General features: G+C 39.2%; 1 protein-coding gene across 10 annotated transcripts in view; it reads left to right on the top strand.

Annotated features, from left to right (window-relative positions):
• Positions 1–15,001, top strand: part of KLHL13 (kelch like family member 13) — a 201,832-nt gene that overhangs the window by 183,452 nt on the left and 3,379 nt on the right. For all 10 annotated transcript variants that reach the window (XM_058714295.1, XM_058714298.1, XM_058714294.1 and 7 more), the window contains 2 exons: positions 6,051–6,846; positions 13,852–13,965. In XM_058714295.1, coding sequence (XP_058570278.1) covers positions 6,051–6,846; positions 13,852–13,965 — 910 coding nt within the window. The remainder of the gene's footprint in view (positions 1–6,050; positions 6,847–13,851; positions 13,966–15,001) is intronic.

Here is a 15,001-nt window from a genome sequence, read left to right as displayed (position 1 = left end):
CGCAGTGAGGGACAGTATGTTAATCAGAGTAGCACTTTGAAAATTCTGATGCCTGGAACTGCCTTTAGGGTGACCTATGAAGGTTGTTTGATTGCAGTAGAAGAATTTATAATATTTTATATCAAGGCAACTGAAATGTGCACTTGATTATTTTAAAAGCAGTTTTACTGGTTCTCATAAGTGGCTGGGAAATTTTGTCCTTTTTTGCTTCTATATCCTTTAAAACACTAATGTGTATTTGAATTCATGTCTGTAATAACTCTTCCTTGGAATTCGGGCCAGGTTATATATTCAGATGAAATTAGAGTCCTTTCTACTTACGAGTTGTTTTTTTAAAATAAGCTTTAAACTTCCTATTTTATATTTCAAGATGTAATGCATTCTAATATATACATGAATTTCATTAAATGTTACATTACTGCACACATCCATTATTTAATACTATCTAGGCTAAATGTTTGGGTATATGCTAACTGAAGCACTTTTAAGAATCATGACTAAGAGGTTGATGAAAATGAACCATAATTGAATAATCGTGTATTTTTCCAAAAATCATTTACCATTATTCCATCACTTTGGTCTGCTTACATTGTTAACTGTTATTCTAGACTTTGCTTCTATAATCCCTATAGTCTACGATTAATTATTTGAGCTTTGATTACATGCACTTCATAACAACCAATTTTCTATTCCATACTTTTTGTCTGAGTTGCATTTAAAAATTAATAAGGGTCTAGTAATTTTCTATATCAATTCAAAATCTATTCTATTTTTAGTTGTCTCTATCGTCACTTCTTTAATTTGTATATTGCCAATAATTATAGTATTTAACCTTTGTTATATACCCACAGCGTGATAGCTGTTGTACGTGGGGTATAGAAAATGCTTAGTCCTTCTATCAAGAAGATGACAATTTGGGGGCGCCTGGGTGGCTCAGTCAGTTAAGCGGCTGACTTTGACTCGGGTCGTGATCTCGCAGTTTGTGAGTTCGAGCCCCGCATCGGGCTCTTGTGCTGACATCTCCGAACCTGAAGCTTGCTTCTGATTCTGTGTCTCCCTCTGTCTCTGCCCCTCCCCTGCTCACATTCTGTGTCTCTCTCTCAAAAATAAATAAACCTTAAAAAAAATTAAGAAGATGACAATTTGGAAGGTTATGAAATATCATTCTCTGGTGATTTTTTTTTTAATTTTTTTTTTTTTAACATTTATTTATTTTTGAGACACAGAGAGACAGAGCATGAACAGGGAGGGTCAGAGAGAGGGAGACACAGAATCTGAAACAGGCTCCAGGCTCTGAGCTGTCAGCACAGAGCCAGACGCGGGGCTCGAACTCACAGCCCTCACGGACCGCGAGATCATGACCTGAGCTGAAGTCGGCCGCTTAACCGACTGAGCCACCCAGGCGCCCCTCTCTGGTGATTTTTAAGAAAAGACTAGACAGCTTTCTGTATATCCTAGTGGTCTGTCAAGGTCTTTTGCAGTCTTGTGTATCTGTATCTGAGCATACTGATATATAGAAGATATTTTCCAAATGCCCTTCAATAAAAGGCCGACTTTTTTTTTTATGCTGTTGTTTTAGTAATTATTCTCTTATTGGATGAAGTCGAAGCGGGAAATGGGGAAGGAACTAAATACCTTGATCCCATTTCTAATTCAGTTTCAATTTTTTAATCTTGGTTTGTTTTGTAGGCTATCAGTTTAGACTTCTATTTGGTGAGCAACAACGTCATTTTGCTTATTTGAAGTACCCATTTCTTGTTGCTTTTATCTGTAATCCTATCACTCATGACGAGAATCTGCAAACTTGGGGATCATTTTTACGTTCCCACCAACCTTTGCTTATCCCTGCTAGTAAATGTGTTCAAAGGTGCAAATTACCTTTGCTCTGGGGAAGGGCTACTCCTTTCCGGACTCAGAAAGTAGATTCGTTACCCCAGACGTTAATTCCTGCCACCCGGAGTGATTTGGGCAAGTGACTAATGACTGTAACTTCATTTACACGATGAAAAATTTTATAAGCTGCCAACTTGCCACTCCTACAATTGGATTGAAACGTACTTTTTATTAATCACATTGGAAATCCAAGGTATTGAACAGTGTTAAACTGTGTCTTTCAAAAGGCCCATAATTTGTTAATTTGTTTTTCCTAATTCTTCTTTTGTGTTACAGTTCTGTTTTAGGTATTCTTTAATATATAGCTATTAAGTTTAATAAGCAATTAAAATTTTTTGGAGATTCCTGTAAAGCAAATTGTTAAAATTCTTCCTGAGTAATAAATCTATGAAAATAGCCTCGTGTGTGTGTGTGTGTGTGTGTGTGTGTGTGTGTGTGTGTGTTAACCTTAGAGCTTTCTGTGATAATGTATCAGCTGGGCTGATACTTTATGCAGAGAAGTAATTATTTCAGTCTCATTTCAGCTTTTAAATAAAAGGATAATAGAAGGATTAGGCAATTTTCTCTTAATCATCTGCCAATCTGGTAACAATACAGGTATGTCAGTGAAGTTTACTTGACATATGTGAACACACACACTGACAAAATTAAGAGAAAACCTTTGAGTCCTTTGCCTGTGACCTGCCTGTGTGTTTGTATACACACACAGATAGTTGTATGGCAGGCTTGTTTTAGTGATTGATTCCTTGCATAACATTTGCTGATATGATTTTCCCATTTTCCCTTCTGACCAGTTATTAAGGCTTCGGCAAGAGCTCTTGCTGAAGACGAGCCTCTCCATCACTTGTCTCCTTTTTCTGGAAGTTTCCATTTTTGCTATATTGTGATCTGTCCAGGGGAGACTTCTCTGGGCTCATTTTGACTCCAGGCACAGCTTGAGTATGCTAGAGGAAGAGAATGGCCCGGGGAAACTATGTTGCAAAGCCATCGTCACAGACACCAGAAACTAACTGAACTGCATGAGTAAATGTGATGGGAGACAACACCTGTTCCAGCCCTCATGAAAATGATTCCTTTCCTTGTATTTCTGCATAAATAATGTGAAAGTAACTTCACCCTAGGAATGATTGCCTTAGTAGATTACCTTTATTAGGAACAATAACTTTTGAAGGGATCAAAATGAATTATGGTAATGAATCATGACTCTTTACATGAAAGAGAAATCTAGAGATCCTGTATTAGAGACTTTCTGTTTGTGGATTGATTTGCTAGCAAGGTTACTTTTAGGAATCATGACTGAGAAGATGGATTGAGATGAACCGTAATAGAATAACCCTCTATTTTTCCAAAATTTCCATCTAGCCAGAATTTTATTAGTATGTTTTTGAGAGGGAACACACATTTCCAAGAAGAGAAAAGGAATTTTTTGGCCACAGTCAAGTTATAACATTGTTTCTCACGGTAACTTCTAGTCTACTGATTTTGATAATTTTCCTTATTTTTCAATAGTCAATAAATATGTGTCTGCCACTTTTCTTTTTTTTAAATTCTAATTCCAATATAGTTGACATAGTGTTATATTAGTTTCAGTTATACAATATAGTGATTCAGCAATTCTGTACATTGTTCTGGGTTCATCATGATAAGCGTACTCTTAATTCCCTTCACCTGTTTCACCCATTTCCCTGCCCACCTCCCCTCTGGGAACCATCTGTTCTCTGTAGTTATAAGTCTGTTTTTTTGGTTTGTCTCTTTATTTCTTTGTTCATTTGTTTTGTTTCTTAAATTCTACATATGAGTGAAATCATACAGTATTTGTCTTTCTCCGACTAACTTATTTTGCTTACCTTTATACTCTCTACACCCATCCATGTTGCTGCAGATAGCAAGATTTCATTCTTTTTTATGGCTGAATGATATTCCATTGTATATCTATATATCTGTATATCCATATAGATATATGTATATGTGTATATATATGTGTGTATACACACACACACACACACACACACACACACCCCACGTCTTCTTTATCCATTCATCTATTCATGGACACTTGGGTTGCTTACATAATTTGGCTGTTGTAAATAATGCTGCAATAAACAGGGTGCATATATCCTTTCAAATTAGTGTTCTCATATTCTCTGGGTAAATATCCAGTAGTGTGACTACTGGATCGTATGGTAGTCCTATTTTTAATTTTCTGAGGAACCTTCATACTCGTTTTCAGAGTGGCTGCACCAGATTACATTCCGGCCAACAGTGCATGAGGGTTCCTTTTTCTCCACATCCTTGCCAACACTTGTTGCTTCTTGTGTTTTTGACGTTAGCCATTCTGACGGGTTTGAGGTGATATCTCTTTATGGTTTTAATTTGCATTTCCCTGATGCTTACAGATGTTGAGCACTTCTTCATGTGTCTGTTGGCCATCTGGATGTCTTCTTTGAGGAAATATCTGTTCATGTCTTCTGCCCATGTTTTAAATCAGATTATCTATGTTTTCTTGGTGTTGAATTGTGTAAGTTCTTCATATATTTTGGATACGAACCCTTTTTTGGATATCTTATTCACAAATAGCTTCCCCATTCAGTCTTTTTGTTTTGTTGACTGTTTCCTTTGCTGTGCAGAAGTTTTTATTTTGATGTAGTCCCAATAGTTTATTTTTTGCTTGTGTTTCCATTGCATCAGGAGATATATCTAGAAAAATGTTACGATAGCCGATGTCAGAGAAATTGCTGCCTGTGCTCTCTTCTAGGATATTTATGGTTTCAGGTCTCACTTTTCGGTCTTTAATCCATTTTGAGGTTACTTTTGTGTATGGCATAAGAAAGTGTTCCAGTTTCATCCTTTTGCATGTACCTTCTCCAGGGTCCTCTACACCATTTGTTGGAGAGACTATCATTTTCCCATTGCATGTTTTTGCCTCCTTTGTCGAAGATTAATTAACCATATAATCACGGGTTTACTTCTGGGCTTTCTATTCTGTTCTGTTGATCTATGTGTCCGTTTTTGTGCCGATACCACACTGTGTTGATCACTACCGCTTTGTAGGATAACTGGAAATCTGGGATTGTGATACCTCCAGCTTCGTTTTTCTTTGTCAAGATTGCTTTGGCTGTTTGGGGTCTTATGCAAATTCTAGGATTGTTTGTTCTAGTTCTGTGAAAAATGCTCTTAGCATTTTGCTAAAGGTTGCATTAAATGTGTAGATTGCCCTGTGCAGTGTGGACCTTTTAACGGTATCTGTTCTTGCAAAATCTGTGAACATGGAATATATTACCATTTGTGTCATCTTCAGTTTTTTCATCAGTGTTTTATAGTTTCCAGTGTACATGTCTTTCACCTCCTTGGTTAAGTTTATTTCTAGGTATTTTATTATTCTTGGCATAATTGTAAATGGGATTGTTTTCTTTTCTTTTCTTTTTTGCTACTTCATTGTTGGTATATGGAAATGCAGTGGGTTTCTGTATATTGATTTTGTATCCTGAAACCTTACTGAATTCATTGAACAGTTCCAGTAGCTTTTTGCAACAGTTCTAGTAGTTTTTTGGTGGAGTCTTTCGGGTTTTCCATATATAATATCATGTCCTCTGCAAATATTGAAGGTTTTGCTTCTTGCTTCCCAATTTGGATGCCTTTTATTTCCTTTTCTTGTCTGATCACTGTGGCTACGACTTCCAGTACTATGTTAAGTAAAAGTGGTGAGAGTAGACATCCTTGTCTTGTGCTTGATCTCAGGGAAGAATCTCTTAGTTTTTCCGCATTGAGTATGATGTTAGCTCTGGGATTTTCATATATGGCCTTTATTATGTTGAGGTATGTTCCCTCTAAACCTACATTGTTGAGGGTTTTTATCATGAATGGATATTGTGCTTTGTCAAATGCTTTTTTCTGCATCCGTTGAAATGATCGCATGGTTTTTAACCTTTCTCTTGTCGGTGCGTTGTAGATAATTTTCTTTTTGTCACTTTTGTAATGGATTGGTGGTTTGTGAATTCTCTTTAGGTCATTAATGTATTTCGATAACAATTTTTATTTGCATCTATATGGACAGTAAAATTCTCAGTTTAGTCTTATTCTAGAACAGGTATTTTTGTTATCCAGATGTGAGTGTCATGAAAATAGTAGTATTTTAACATTGTTTATTGATTCAACAGGTCACTTTAGACAATTGTGTCGAAGTTGGTCGGATCGCCAACACCTACAATCTGACAGAAGTGGATAAATACGTCAACAGTTTTGTCTTGAAGAATTTTCCCGCATTGCTGAGCACCGGGGAGTTCTTAAAACTCCCTTTTGAGCGTCTTGCCTTCGTGCTTTCCAGTAATAGCCTTAAGCATTGCACTGAACTCGAGCTCTTTAAGGCCACCTGTCGCTGGCTACGCCTGGAAGAGCCTCGGATGGACTTTGCTGCAAAATTAATGAAGAACATACGATTTCCACTGATGACACCACAGGAGCTCATTAATTATGTGCAAACCGTGGATTTCATGAGAACTGACAACACGTGCGTGAATCTCCTTTTGGAAGCCAGCAATTACCAAATGATGCCGTATATGCAGCCAGTGATGCAGTCAGACAGGACTGCCATTCGCTCTGACACCACTCATCTGGTCACACTGGGAGGAGTTCTGAGGCAGCAGCTGGTTGTCAGCAAGGAATTGCGCATGTATGATGAAAAGGCCCACGAATGGAAATCTTTAGCCCCCATGGATGCCCCAAGGTATCAGCATGGCATTGCCGTCATTGGAAATTTCCTCTATGTCGTCGGCGGACAGAGTAATTATGACACGAAAGGGAAAACGGCGGTCGATACAGTCTTCAGATTTGATCCTCGCTACAATAAATGGATGCAAGTCGCATCTTTAAATGAAAAGCGCACCTTCTTCCACCTAAGTGCCCTCAAAGGATACCTGTATGCAGTCGGCGGGCGAAACGCGGCTGGTGAACTGCGTAAGTGTGCGCATTTATGTTGAGCATAGAGTCTAATTTCTTTACCCCCAAATTCTTGTTAAATCATAAAATAAGCAGTTCCATAAAATTAAAGGCAAAGACGTAGCTAGGGTTTCATTTAAACTGGTTTTCTAAAGTATTATTATCATCATTTCCTAAAATAGCGGAGACAATCTGTATGCCTAATCCGAGTGTATGTTGTTGGCCAGGGTACAAATTATATCTTAGGAATGTATCAGTATGTTGCAGAATATTTTATTTGGCAGTATATATGGTTTTCACCTTGACAGTATAACTGCACAGTATATTCTGCTAATTTAAATTCTGATAGAATCTCAGACAGAAGTTTGGCACGTTTCCTTATTTTCCATTTTTAAAAGCCCACATAATATTTCAGTGAGCAGGTTAAACTCCTTCCCTACAGAGGACCCACTGTGACTGTTTCTTCTTTTACATAATCTGTTACCCTATCCCAGACCACATAGTAAGGTCATTTTCTTTGTCAATTAAATGCACAAAGTTCAATATTACCCAAAGTTTATTTACTTTGAGTAATATGATCTGGGGCTATTCGTTTCAAAAACCATTCTCTCTTGGTGAAATACCAAACAGCTTTCTTCGCTAAAACTGATGGCCACTTTTTTGTCTCCCTAAATCTAAAATTGGTCACAAGTACGGTGAACAGAGAGCAGTACTTTGGCTACATCAACTTTGTAATTTTAAATTTTTTTTTTTTAACGTTTATTTATTTTTGAGACAGAGAGAGACAGAGCATGAATGGGGGAGGGTCAGAGAGAGGGAGACACAGAATCTGAAACAGGCTCCAGGCTCTGAGCTGTCAGCACAGAGCCCGACGCGGGGCTCGAACTCACGGACCGCGAGATCGTGACCTGAGCCGAAGTCGGCCGCTTCACCGACTGAGCCACCCAGGCGCCCCCAACTTTGTAATTTTAGATGAAATTGGGATGAGATAGCTGTCCAAAAAGAAGTCAGAAAGACCACATTTACTGTCACGCCTTACGTATCTGTCATTATCATCATTGCTTGGCCTTTTTTGCCATCCTTCTTTTATTCGGTTGTGAATTGAGTCCTTGTAGCTGACCAGCGTCCCAGGCTCTGTAATGCTGGGGAAGTGAAAGATGTTGGCATCGGCTCTGGATAAATTCAGAGTAATTATCAGAATCTTTTTCTTCTGTAGTCTAAGAAATAAAAAGTAGCTTAATGGATTTGAGAACAAGCTGTTTATTGGAGGCAAAGAGAACTGCTCTCAGCTCTTACACTTTCCAGCTTATCAAGCCCTTTCTTGTTCGTGATGTCTTAATGTCACTGACCTTTCCTACCCACAGTTTGATTTCTTCTTTTGTTGTCGTAGTGATATTTTTTCTAAGACCAGGCTTTCCAAATGGTTGGGCTTCAGGTGTCATTATCATGAACCACACAGATTCCCCAGTGTATTTTAATAATCAGAGTTTTTAAAGTTTATTTATTTTTGAGAGAGAGAGTGAGAGAGAGCACATGAACAAGTAGGGGAGAGACAGAGTGACAGAGAATCCCAGGCAGGCTCCCTGCTGCCAACGCAGAGCCCGACGCGGGGCTCAAACTCACGAACCGTGAGGTCATGCCCCGAGCCAAAACCAAAAGTCAGACTCTTAACCGACTGAGCCACCCAGGCGCCCCCCAGTAATCCGACTTTGAAAAGCATTTGAGGCATTAGTATCCTTCAGTGTAGAATTGTCATTTCAGGTCTCCTCAGTCACGCCACACAAGTTATTTTCATGTTGTTCTGGTATTTTACACTTATGGCATCTGAAAATATCCAGAAGCTGCAGCTAGTGACTTGGTGCTTTCTCAGGAAAACCACTGGTCTCGGATAATCTTTACAAGTTTACAAATTATAGGTCTTCAATCCCGGCAGTCAGCAGTCATCTCAAAACCTCTTTCTCGAGGGAAATAGTGCTTGCCCACTGATGTCCCCACCCCTGTCAATAGGAAGTTTTCAGTGTATGGTTCCTAGTGTTAATTAGAGGCCTTATTCTTCTGAGAATTTATAATCTTTGGACCAGGGAGAGTCATTACATAAAACCAGGAAGCTAGAGGCTTTCTTTTTCTGAGCTCTGGCCATGTTATCCTCATTGGGCAACCGGCCTCTTCCTTGCTCGTGACCTTCAGAAATCACACCCTCTATCTCTTATTAAAAATACCTTCTGTGTTGCAGTTTGAAAGTAAAAAAGAAAGAAGCCTGCTTTTCATGGGCTATTCCAAATTCATAATAACTCTTTGATTATATTTAGGCTTTAAAATCACAATCTCCCAAAGTTGCATCCTGAGGATAATGACTTAAATCTTCCCAGAAAATATTCCCCCTCTAGATGGTAAACTTAGGCCCATCTTTATCTAAATTCATAAACTGCATTTTTCGCAAGTACACGTATCGTCATAATATAGACCCAAAGCGTCAATACCAAGAAACAACTCAAATTCCATTTAAAGGCCAATGATATGTCTTTCCTTTGACATTACCTCCCATAATCTATAAGTAAGTAAACGTTTGTGGAAAAGGACTGGTTTCCTTAAAGTCAGCATACCCAGCAAAGCCAGTGTGTAGTAATTTTTTTAGTTCATTTACTTATTTTTGTGTGAGAGAGAGAGACAGACAGACAGACAGAGAGCAGGGCAGGAGCAGAGAGTGGAGGGAGACAGAGAGAATCCCAAGCAGGCTCCGCACAGCCAGTGCAGACCCCTACATGGGGCTCAAACCCACGAACCGTGAGATCATGACCTGAGTCGAAATCAAGAGTCATACGCTTAACCGACTGAGCCCCCCCGGGCACACCAAGCATGTGACTCTTGGTCTCAGAACTGTAGGTAGAGATTCCTTAAAAATAAAATCTTAAAAAAAAATTAATAGGTTCATCAGTACCGGTATATTATTTATTCTTCATATATACAATGACCATTGCCTATATGTAATTATGAAAAGAAACCAGGGGCAGCATTTACAAGACACTTTTCGATCATTTTAATGCATTTGGCTTTTTAAAATCCCTTCGTGGAGTGTATGGACCTAAACCTATAGTACATTAAAAGATACTACTAATGCATATGGGAAATATAATTCCTTAGAAATGCTGCTTTCCTGTGACACCAGGTACAATTCGAAATGACGTGAAGCTTAAACCAGCTGTCACTTACGAGAAAGAGGAGTCCGTTATTTCTGGCATCTTCCAAATTTATGTCATACAAGAGATCGATCTTCCATTGAGGTTTTCTATACTGAAGAGAGAGATGACAGCTCAGATATCTTGTGCTTCTGTTCCATATTAATAAGTCAAGCTTTGAAATACTGAAAAACTTAACAGAAAACGTGTTAGGTTCTTTTTTCAAATAAATGCACAATAAAGTTACTGAAATTTATCAAATGCCTCCCTATCCCTTAACGGATCTGCAGTTTTGTTCATTAAACACCCCGTTGCCAGCTGGCACTCTAAGATTCTAGAGACCATACCCCCCTGTCTGGGATCCATTGTTGTTCCGGTGGTTATCCGGGGTTAATCTCTTTCCTCATCTCAAAAAGAACAAGCGAGTTCTACATCATCCCTTGGGACCGATTCTGGACTCCCGTCGGCTCACCTGGGAAAATAGGAATCTTTGATGATTTATGAGAAGTAAGCAACCTACGTGTAATTCTTAAGTTGGAGAAGGTCTCTAATTTAAGTGGCAGGCCACCAGGTCACTGAAGATGATTCTCTAGAATAAGGGTCAGCAAAAGTCTGTAAAGGGCCAGAAAGTCAATATTTTCAGCCTTGTAGGCCGTAGGATCTTGTCAGCTCGTTACCTCTGCTGTCTTGTCACAAAAGCAACCACAGACAATTTATAAGCAAACGGGTGAGGCTTTGTTCCGCTAGAGCTTAATGTAGGAACCCCGACGTTGGAATTCCATACGATTTTTCGTATGCCACAAAGTAGTTTCTCTTTGATGTTTTTCCCCCCAACTCTTTAGAAAGGTAAAAGCCATTCATATTTTTATCTCGTGAGACATACAAATGCAGGCAGCATCCTGGATTTGGCTTACGGCTCTCATTTGCTGGCCCCATTCGAGAACTTACTAATTCATTGCCATTCCCGCTCATCGACCTCGATGGAACCACTGCTTTGTGTTTTGCATCACCCCTTGCCCCCTCCCCCTGTCAGGGTTGTTGGGCACTAACCTCTATCTCACTGCCTTGTGAACATAGAAAATAGAAATAAGGGCCTGTGTGTGTGTGTACTTTTAATTAGATGTCTTCTATTTTGAAAGCAAATAGTATGGATTTTGCTAAGAACGACACCAGTTCTTCCTGGAGAAAGTCTATAGGTTGGCAGTAAATATTAAATGATGGGGAAAGCCAAGGGAAGTGGATTATTTAGCCAGAAGACGGAAAGTTGAGGGATGATGAAGTATTCCATAGCTATTATATTACTGCTGGTAAATATAGGTGGATTCTTATAACCTCTATTAGGGGAAAAATGCAATTAATTCACTGACAGAAGCACAGCGTTATCTTTCTACATGGGAAAGTTTTCATAATCATGAAGAGCGAATAGCTGTTCAACTGGCAGCTCCAGTCCAAAAAGAGTAAGAGAAAAGTCATGGAAACTCCATCAGAATAGATGGAATTAGACATAAGGAAAGACTGTTACACTCTAGAAATTTCCAAGTTCAAGGCAGCATCTTTCATTAAAGAAAGCATAGGACTATGGTAAAACCTGTCTTTGACATCAAATAGGTGGAAAAGATGATCTCAGGAAGTCTTTTAAAATGCTTTCGCCGCTAGGATGTGTGATTAGATGGCTTTCTTTTATCAGCTAAAACCCTATCATTAATCACTTTGCTGATGCCAAATACCAATCAATATGCTACATCCTCTGTAGGTAGAGCGAGAGAGAGAGAGATAATAACGTATGTTCAGTAGGATTGTGCTTGTCAATTAAGTGAAAGTCATGGTAAAGGCGAATGGAAATGGACATTAGAGAAGACGTCTGGTGACTACAAATAGTCAAAACCAGTCTCGGAGTAAACAGTTAGTCTTAGCTTGTCCTTAGTTATGGCAATAGCCCTCTTTTGGGGGAAAGAGTTTGCAGGACCTGGCTACTTAATGGAAGGGTTTAGAAGGGATAGAGTTGGTGAGGGTCCAAGCCTGAAGCAATGAACAAAACTACCAAGAGAGTAGATCAAAATGAGAAGAGTAAAGGCCTTTGAAATAAGACCGAAAATGTAAAGCCCAGGTCAGTGCAAAAGACGATCAGTAAAGGGATGTGAGCAGTGGTGTAATGTAGGAGTTGTTGGAGAAGAGAAAGAAGCATTTCACATAGTCAATTTGCTGAAGAAATGAAACTGTTGAATGGAGTAGAAAGTGAATCTCTCGCTCTTTCTATTTAGGATGGCCTATTGTTAACGTTATTTTCTTTGTAATAAAGGAAATCTTCAGGCACCTGGGTGGCTCAGTCGGTTAAGCTTTTCGTTTCAGCTCAGGTCATGATCTCACGATTCATGAGTTCAAGCCTCGCATCGGGCTCTGCGCTGATAGCAGGGAGCCTGCTTGGGATTCTCTCCTTCTCTCTCTCTCCCTCCCTCCACCCCTCCCCTGCTCGCTTGCACACTGTCTCTCAGAAGAAATGAATGAACTAAACAAAATGTGTTTTAAAAAGGAAATCTTGTTCAAAGGATGATTCATCAGTTCAGTATTCCAGTACTCTATCACGTATGTGGTCAACTCCAGCTTCAAGGGAACCCGCTAATTTGAATTTTGAGTTTAGCATAGTGCTTTCTTGAGCGGTGTTGTGGTTCTGTTCCTGAGAAAAAAGCAGCGTCGGGGGAGGCAAGCAGTTGGGTTGGCAACTGGCAGCGTCTGTAATAAATTATATAAAATTTTCAAGTTTTTTATTTGTTTGTTGGGGCTCGAACTCACGAAACCAGGAGATCATGACCTGAGCCAAAACCAAAGGTTGGATGCTTAACCAACTGAGCCACCCAGGCGCTGCTGTTTTCTTGGACTTCTTTTTTTTTTAACTTTCACTTATTTAAGTAATCTCTACACCCCACGTGGGGCTCGAACTCACCACCCTGAGATCCAGAGTCGCATGCTGTACTGAGCCACCCAGGCACCCTAGACTTGGTGTTTTTGACCAGAGTCCTCGTAACAGCCCCATTTCTTTCTGCCTTTTAAAAGGGATCACGTTTTCTATCTGTCTGGAGCGTGATTGGTCTGTTCTTGAGGCTATAACAGATTGATATTTAAATAAGTTGAGGCCGCTTCTCTGAAACACTTTATGTTAAAGATAATAAATTTATTACTGAAAGGAAGCGCCCCTGATAAAAATCTTAACTTCGTATTATGTCTCCAGTCATCTTCCAATAAAAGCATTACTGGCTACAATGATATTGGATATGTGCACATACTGGCTTTAATGTATAAATGTAGAAAAATTATTGTCAGTGTCTATTTTGTAGTCGGGATATAAAATAAAGCAATAGGTAGCCAGAACATACACCAGACAGTGTGCATACATGTTCGTTCTGAACTTCAAATTTTGCTCCCTATCTATTAACCTTTGTTTCCTAGATGGTGGATCAGCAGGGGGGCCAAGAACTGGCTTTTTTTCTCCTTTATGATTTTCTCATCTTCCACATATTTAGAGGAAGGAAATGGGAGACATGTCAAATTACAAAGATGTAACAAGTGACTAGAAGCAAAGAAATCCTAGCAATTTCTGCAGCGACAGAAATGTGTTAGATTATTACATAAGTATCTAAGGTAAAATGTATTCATGGTTCATCTCAGTAATACAATCTCAATGAGTAAAAAAAAGAGGTCCCCGAAGGGTATCTCATACCTATAAGAAATATGGATCGGTTGTTTAAATATTCTTAGTATTCAACTTAAAAGGAAAAAGAATGAATTGCTAAATTTGAACTCATACACGATTTCCTTGCCTGTTCTTTTTTTTTTCCCCCCTGAACAACAGCCACAGTCGAGTGTTACAATCCAAGAACAAATGAGTGGACCTACGTTGCCAAAATGAGTGAGCCCCACTATGGCCATGCTGGAACCGTATATGGAGGAGTGATGTATATTTCAGGTAAACAATTCTAATGCAGATGCAATTAACATAACACAAACACTTTTACCCATGTCACCATCTTTCCATATAGTATATAAAAATAATCCAGAACAAATGGATAATCGAAGTATAATTCATGTTTATTTGAGAAGATCTGTTGTGTGTTTGTATTTGCATATAGATGCCTTGGGTATTTTATAAGGTCATAAGACTAAGAGCAAAATAGTCCTGCTGTAAATACCTGACTTTGAAGAAATTGGAAAGCATTCAGCTTCCCCAGCTTGCCTTCCAGTCCCCATACTCCATACTCTCTCTAATAAAGCCTGTACTCTAACAACCCCCGTTCGTGTTCTCCGTAGCAATACTTAATTCATTTTGATTTTACATTTAGCTAAACTCTACGATGAAATATATCATCGCATAACATGCAAGCTGTACTGTGCAAAACTTGCTTCTGATGTACCTATAGTGCATAATGATGTTCGTTCTGTCATTTAGTGCACCCGATAATGTGTTTTTCCCTTTTCTTCAGCATCATCATGGGATTCTACTGTGATGTCCTTGCGTGAATAATTCTGTGCCGATTACCTATATGTTGGCGACGTGCACTTATATTTTTCTGATAACAAATCCTAAAACAGCTACAAGTTGCTCCAGTAACAACTTTCATTCTCAAACTGTTGGTGTTGAAATCGTCCCTATGTCGAATTTAGAAAGGAGTCTCATTTTAACGTAACGCTCACCTCGGGTGTTGACATTTTACTTTGGTAGGCAGCTTCTTCTCGTCTGGCCCTGACATGGTCGACTTTTGCCACTTTCTTCCCGTCCCGAGAGCCTGCCCGTGCCAGGCCAGCAGCTACACTATTAGAGAACAGAGGCGTTAAGGTGATGTTTGTGGTCGGCGTCTCTGAACGCTGCTGCCTTATGAAATCTGTAATCAGGAAGGATCAGTGAAAGGCCTGGAGTGTGTGATTGGCAGGTTTCTGGTGTTAAATTTATGAGCAACTACGGCATGTCTTATATTGCGAGAGCCATCCAGGAAATCATATGCTCC

Source organism: Neofelis nebulosa, chromosome X, assembly GCF_028018385.1.
Source record: "Neofelis nebulosa isolate mNeoNeb1 chromosome X, mNeoNeb1.pri, whole genome shotgun sequence".
Lineage (NCBI taxonomy): Eukaryota > Metazoa > Chordata > Mammalia > Carnivora > Felidae > Neofelis > Neofelis nebulosa.
This window is presented reverse-complemented; position numbering and strand designations above follow the sequence as displayed.